This window comes from Gossypium arboreum, chromosome 13, assembly GCF_025698485.1.
Source record: "Gossypium arboreum isolate Shixiya-1 chromosome 13, ASM2569848v2, whole genome shotgun sequence".
In the NCBI taxonomy this organism is placed as follows: domain Eukaryota; kingdom Viridiplantae; phylum Streptophyta; class Magnoliopsida; order Malvales; family Malvaceae; genus Gossypium; species Gossypium arboreum.
Genome location: NC_069082.1, coordinates 121,892,596 through 121,900,110, shown reverse-complemented (window position 1 = coordinate 121,900,110; position 7,515 = coordinate 121,892,596). Strand labels below are relative to the sequence as shown.

Here is a 7,515-nt window from a genome sequence, read left to right as displayed (position 1 = left end):
CTCTTCTTGGGTTATCAGTTTACCTAAGCAGTTTGGTTTGGTAGTAATTGTTGGTTTAGAGTTTCTAACTTGGATCATACTAATATTTGTGAGTGGGTCAGGAGATGGATTGTTTGTTGGGGTGATGGTAAACTTGATCAAGAATTAGGTGCGGAATTGGCTTGTACGTTGTAGCCTATCTGGTGTTAAACAATGATGAATAATAGAATCCTAAATCCAATGACCGTGATTCTGCAAACAAAAGATATTGTTAAACAATGTATGATAGTTAATTGAAGGGAGATTTCAGGATAGAAGAGAAGATGGCGGTACGGATGAACTCTTTAGGCAGGATGAGGAATACCACTTGTGAATGATAAGGTCTTCATTAACCTCTTCAATATTAGAGAATTACTTGTTGATGTGATTGAATAGAGGTTGACAAATTCTAAGTTATCCGGTGTAAGGAAGAAAGGCTTAAGTATGGTCAAGAATTTGGGAGGTGACCTGGATTGGTGGTACTAATCCTTCCTATGTCACATTCCATTTGACAGATCAAATTACATTTCCTGTTGTGGAAATCTCCTTTTTGTACCATTTGGCCTTTGTTTTCTTTTCTTTTTTCTCAATAAAATTTCATACTATTTCACGTGCAATAATGCGGTATAAATCTTTTATTTCTTTTTAATCGTGGTTTGGTCGCATCACATTTAACATATTAAATAACACAACCTATGAAAAAAACCCTGAAATTTCTTATAAAATCCCTTCAAAAAGCTCACTTCTTCACTCAAAGTTCAAGCTCAATCCCCATCAAGGCTGATATCCCAATTCATTCTTTTGGGGGGGGGGGGTGTTTTAGCTAAACAATATCAAGTTTTCAATTTTGAGCTGAAAAGAGTGAAAGATCAATGGCAATGGAAGCAGTGGTATTCCAGCAAGACTGGTTTGGTTACAACGGCAAAGATGTGTTGTTAGGAGGGAATTGGAGTTACGGGTTGGGGTTGGGGTTGGGGAAAGAAGAAGAAAAATTCTGCTTTAAACATATTCCCGGCAACCAAACATCAGATACCAATAATCTAGTTGATGGAGATCATCGGGTTAGTTCTTCTTCACAAACTTCAATGGCTCCACCATTACCCCATTCCAGTGGTCCGTCGGCTGTGGGTCGCCGGAAGAGACGTCGATCCACCAAGGCTCCAAAAAACAAGGAAGAGATAGAGAACCAGAGAATGACTCACATCACAGTTGAGCGCAATAGAAGAAAGCAAATGAATCAATATCTTTCCGTTCTTCGATCTTTAATGCCTCCATCTTATGCCCAAAGGGTATGTATGTTTCTCTTTTAACTAACCACTGCAATCGCATTCATTATATCCAACTAAGATGTGAAAGATATTGTGTTTTTTTATAGGGGGATCAAGCATCCATTATAGGGGGATCTATCAATTTTGTAAAAGAGCTAGAGCAAAGGCTTCAATGGCTAAGTGGTCAGAAAGAGGTAAAAGAAGAAAGACCAAAATTTGATGACTTCTTCACGTCCCCACAGTACTCAACACCCATTGGTGACATAGAAGTTAACGTAAATGAGACGCATGCAAACCTCAAAATAAGATGGAAAAGGCGACCCTCTCTGCTCTTCAGATTGGTTTCAGGCTTGAATGCTATGCGTCTCACCATCCTTCATCTCAATGTCACAACCGCTGCTCTAATTGTCCTCTATTCTCTCACTCTCAAGGTAATTATCTATTATTACCAAATAATTGCTACTATTTAAGACGGATGTGGTTATAAATTGATGTTTGGGAATGCAGGTAGAAGATGATTGCAAGCTGACTACAGGGGATGGAATTGCTTCAGCAGTGAATCAGTTGCTATGTAGAATTGAAGATGATGATGGTGATGATGCTATGTTCAATTCATTTAATTCAATTCTCCCATGATTTTGTTTCCCTCTTCAATTTTCACTTTTCTCATTTCTGGGTGTCCAGGAAATTCCCTACTTCCATTCATGTCCCTTAATTTCGCATTTCATTCTTCAATTAAATAACAATTAAAATTCTGCCTCTTTTCCCCCTTTTTAAGTTCTTTTTTTTTCCACAAAATCATTTGGATTCAAATAAGTTTTAACTACCGAATGAGTTTTAGTTCGATTAATATGATTATTAATGTTAATATAAAAAATATGAATTCAATAATATGTATTATCTTATTATTTAGTTTTTATTTTCCAAGACATCTAAGATCAATTTATTTCTTTTATTAATATGATTCAACTTATTTTAAATAATTTGAATCGAGAATTAGTGATACGGTTCATTCTAAAATTATATCTTTCATATAGGAAAAATATGGTAAATAAATAGGTTTTTTAATAGTTGTAAGAGAAAGACGAAACACCATTTTAGAAAATAATTATTCAGAAAATGGAAATTACATAACAATGGTGAGAGTGAGCATGGACCACGTCAATTCTAAGGGCATATCCCTCGGAACATGTTTTTTCAATTCATAACAATGTATGTCCCAAACTAACGATGGCAATTTATGATTGTAGTTGTCAATATTAAACTCAAGCTTTAAGAGAAAATTTTTTAAACAATCATATTATAAGTTCTAATCACATCTGTTAGTCTTTCTTTCTCTAACTCATAAATAGAAAGATAATACATTTCAGTGCACTCGAACTCATGTCCTCTTGTATTGATAACAATGTCCATGCCTATAAACACTTTACCATTTCACTTATAACTAAAGTATTGTTATAAAATAAAAAAACAGATAGTAAAGAACAAAGAAAATGGGAGAACAAAATAGAAAGCGTATTTTATTGATTAATGAAAATTCTCTACAATGTTTCTCCAAAGTTTATATTTATAGACATAAGAAGTATACATGAAATAGAACTCTACTTCTAATGACTATTAGAATTTAAAATACATCAAAATCTATCTTAATCTTGATGTACATCCACTTAATAATAATATATTCATAACATCCTCTTGAATATCCATTGGTAGATAATGTGTCTTATTAAAACCTTACTAAGATGAAAACCCTGTGGGAAAAAAAATTCCTAGTGAAGACACATATCTATAATACACATATCATACTATCTTATTAAAAACCTTACCAGGAAAACCCAATTGAACAAAACCTCGGTTAAAGGAAAAAGAGTACAACACGTATTTACTCTCCCTTATGAAAACATCATATAATATCTCATATTCTACATATTAAATCTTGAATACTAGCTTTTCAAATGACTATTTGAATGTATTTACTAAGTATTTATATCACCATTCTTTTGAAAGTCATGAGTGAGGAAATTTTTTGGAGAAATATATTATGATATCTTCAGGAGTTTCAACAATAATCCTAACAAACTTTAATAATGATTTTTCTATAAAAATACAAATAGATATTTTCTATAAAAATCTGGCTATCGGATGATGTGATATGGCGTATTATGGGTGTTCCCCCTCTACACCCTTCTGAAGGGACTAATAGAGTTACTTGGTGCCATACCTCGTCAGGGGTTTTCTTTGTAAAAAAATGCTTATAGGATTTTGATAGAAGAGTCTTGGAATGATAAAGATGCTAAATAGAAGTGTGCTTGGAAGTTTCCAGGTCCTTAAAGGGTTCGTTTCTTCTTATAGACTATTTTGAAACAAAGACTTTTTAGCAATGTAGAAAGAGTTAAGTGGGGAATAATAGTCGATCTCTTTTTTCTTCTTTGTGGTCATGCTTCAGAAGATATCCTTCGTATTCTCAGAGATTGCACAATTGCTAAGGCAATCTGGAGACAGGTTATCCAAGTAAGTTATCTAACGAATTTTTTTCAAACAATTTACATGATTGGATTTATTTTAATATGCAGGACACTACCAAGATACACGAGGGAGGAGCCAACTGGTCGTGCCTCTTTGGTCTATTTGCTTGGTGTATATGGAAAAACCACAACCTTTTTATTTTTTAAGGAATAACTTGGAGCCCGGAGGAAATAGTTAAAGTTTCAAGCATTTGGGCCAAACAGTATTTTTCTAAAATCATTGCCGATTCGATTGGCTATTGTGAGACTTATATTAGAGAGTCGACAAGTGAGAAATGGATCTTGATGAGTACAAATGGTACCGTTCAATTGCAATCTGGTAATACAACTATTGAGGAAATAGTGCAGGATGAGACTAGTGATTGGGTTTTTGGATATAACAGATATCTAGGGAAATGTTTAATTTTTGATGCAGAACTTTGGGGAATCCTGGAGGTGTAACACCCCTAACTCGAATCCGTCGTCAGAATAGGGTTACGGAGCATTACCGGAGTTTACAAATCAAACAGACAGAAAATGCAAACATTTTATATCACATAGCATTCATGTCAAAAACCAATCAAAATCATACATATTGTCCCTTAAACGAGCCCTCCAGGCCCAAATTACGCATTAGAAACAAATCGAGATTAAATCGAAAACTTAGAAAATTTTTCGAAAACATTTAAAATTTTCAACACTGCAGGGGTCACACGATCGTGTGGCCAAGCCATGTGACTTGCACAACCATGAGACACACCCATGTCTTAGGCCGTATGGGCATTCAAAATAGGGACACACGACTGTGTACCAACTCATGCCCGTACTTGTGCTCGTGCCCATGCCCGTGCCTGTGTGAGTATGCTGACTTAGGTCACACGGCCAAGCCACACGCCCGTGTGCTAGGGCGTGTGAACATTCTGATTTGCAAACCTTTACAAGCTACAAAGGACACACGGCCGTGTGACCTGGCCGTGTGTCACACACAGTTGAGACACACACCCGTGTCTCTGCCCGTGTGGACGAAAATAAGCTATTTTACAAGCCATTTTTCTCACCCAACAAGGCATGTACCTACAGTTAATATTGTGCATATAAACAGGTTATATTATGGCATCCAAAACAAGTAAAATCAATCTTTAAACATGGAGTATATTTACATACAACTAATATGCCGTTAGGCACCTCAAATGACAAATATAAACATGTTTAACCCTATAATCTATGTAACAAAGTAATCAACCAACTTTTATGTCTAATCGCATTAATACAAAACATGTAAATCATTTACTAAAACTTACCATTTAGTACCAATTGTACCACTTAATTAATAGCATTGCATACATAAACACTTACTATAGTATAGTACCAAATCACACTAAGTTATAAAACATACCTTATATGCATATTCAACTATTATTTTACCTTTTATCATTCAACCACAAATCATTCCACACATCAACATTATAAGGAAAATTATGCACATATCAAAATACCAAAACATAAGCCAAATAAGTGGCTAATCTCAACAAAACACATATAAGCCAACATTTAGCCAAAATAACCTATACATGCCATTATAACCAAAATCAAAACATCCAAAAGTACTAATAGAACCAATGGATAGTGTGATATAGCTCCGATAAGCTTCCAACCCAATCGAGCTTTTGATAATTTGAAAAGTAAAGATGAACGACTACGTAAGCAATGAATGCTTAGTAAGCTCGTATAAACTTTAATCATATCATTCCATTTCGTCAATGAACTTTGTAGATTAAATATAAACCTATACCAATGCCTCAAGATTTGTCAACTACATAAATGAGTAAGTCTATCAACATCATATATATATATATATATATATATCTTTCATTCCTAACTTAATAGGACTTTATAAACAATATACACCATCATTAACCTTTTCATAGAACTATGAATTACTTCCTACTTACTTTCCATTCCATTTAGTAAGCATAAACTTAAATAAAAACATCAACTCACTGATTAGTATAGTTATTCACATCATATGTAAGTTCATTCGTAACATACGTAATTTCTTATACATAAGTACATCATTCAATTCATCAATTCCTTTTTCACATATCACATTTCAATAATGAACTTATCGTCTCATTACCTTTTCTTACCCGTTTCATTTGTATAATACCATACATAAGCATAAACATCAATCATGATCTCAAGCCTGACATAAGCCTTGTAACGTCCAATTTTGGCCCGGGCTAAACGAGCCCAAATCAACAGCCCAAAATCCGAACCCAATTCCAAACCCCTAACACAATTCTTATAGGCCCCAAAGGCCCAATGGCCTAAAACAATTCAGAAACCCTAGGGTTTCTGAATCACCTTCGAGCCGTACACCCTTCATGTGCCCCCTCGGTATGTACACCGCCCAAGGTTCGACTTTGTCTTTGACCTTACACCAAAATGGCATGTTTTCGCCCCCGTTGACCCTCCATGGACCTACAAACAAGATAGAAACAAAGCAAGCAGGACAGAAACGAAGCAAACAATACATTAACGAAATAGTAAAAACGAAAAGTAGCAGAAACAGTGACTAAAGCAGTGTAATCGGCTATAAAAAGCCCAAAAAACATTATCATTTTTTAGAGAGAATAGAATACAAAAAAAATCATTCAAAAAAGCAAAAGATTTCTAAAGGTGATCACTTTTTATTTTTGCTCTTAAGTTTTTTTCTTCATTTCTTTTGCTGTTTCATTTTTTTTTACTTTTCTTTTTTCACACAAAAAATAAAAATAATAAAAAAGAAAAAGGATACCCACCTTCGTTGGTCTCCTCGGCGCCGGAAAGTCCTCTCGCGCAACACCGGCCCTGGCCCACAACGGTGGTGCGACGAACACTAGGGAAAGCCCCATCGTCGGGTATGAGAGTAAAGGGAGGGAGTTGAGAAGATTCATCCCTTTTTTAGAGAGAATGCTGAAAGAATAAAAAAAATCAAAATTTGGCTTAAATAAGCCAAGTAAAACGACGGCGTTTTACTCCCTCCCCCACACTCGCGACCCGACCCGTGCCTGCAGAGGATCCGCGCGTCTTTGACCCAATAGTCTATTTGCGCATTGGATCCCTTCGTTTCTGTAGCGTGCTTCAATAGGGTCTCGTGTTACCCTTTTATTTCAATTTTTGCCCCAGGTTTTTACTTCTGTTTCAGTTTGGTCCTCGGACCATTTGAAAAGAGTGGCCCTTAAAATGCTGCGCATAGAGGATTGGGAATAATTTCCCAACAAATCCCTTATTCTTTTAGTGCATTGATTTCGGTCCTTGGTGGCCTTCCTTTTTTTTTTTCTTCTCTCCCTTTTCTGTTATTTATGATTTATACCCCATAGTTTTCTTTTAATCTCAATTCAATCCTTTACTTGTTTCGTTATATATATATATTTTAAATTATCTTACGTATTATTTATTTTAAGTTTTTGTATACATCATCTATTTCAAATTTTCATATATTATACATTTTGAACTTACATTATATAGTTTAAACTACTATATATATTATCTATTTTAAACCTTTTATATTAGTTGTTTTAAACTATTTGCACATTTTCATCTTAAATACTTTTATGTTATTTATTTCCAACTATTTTATATATATCATCTATTTTTTATTCCTTATATGACATTTAGTATACGGTTTCACATATAAATTGTCTTAAATTCTTTTATTATTGTAAACCTTTTGATTATTATGT

General features: G+C 34.5%; 1 protein-coding gene across 1 annotated transcript; it reads left to right on the top strand.

The window, feature by feature from the left end:
* Positions 1–675: 675 nt before the first annotated feature.
* On the top strand, positions 676–2,054 carry LOC108463376 (transcription factor bHLH94-like). The gene is made up of 3 exons (XM_017763323.2): positions 676–1,307; positions 1,394–1,717; positions 1,794–2,054. Exons 1-3 carry the CDS (start codon positions 891–893, stop codon positions 1,920–1,922), a joined length of 870 nt encoding a protein of 289 aa, XP_017618812.1. The 5' UTR covers positions 676–890; the 3' UTR covers positions 1,923–2,054.
* Positions 2,055–7,515: the final 5,461 nt, after the last annotated feature.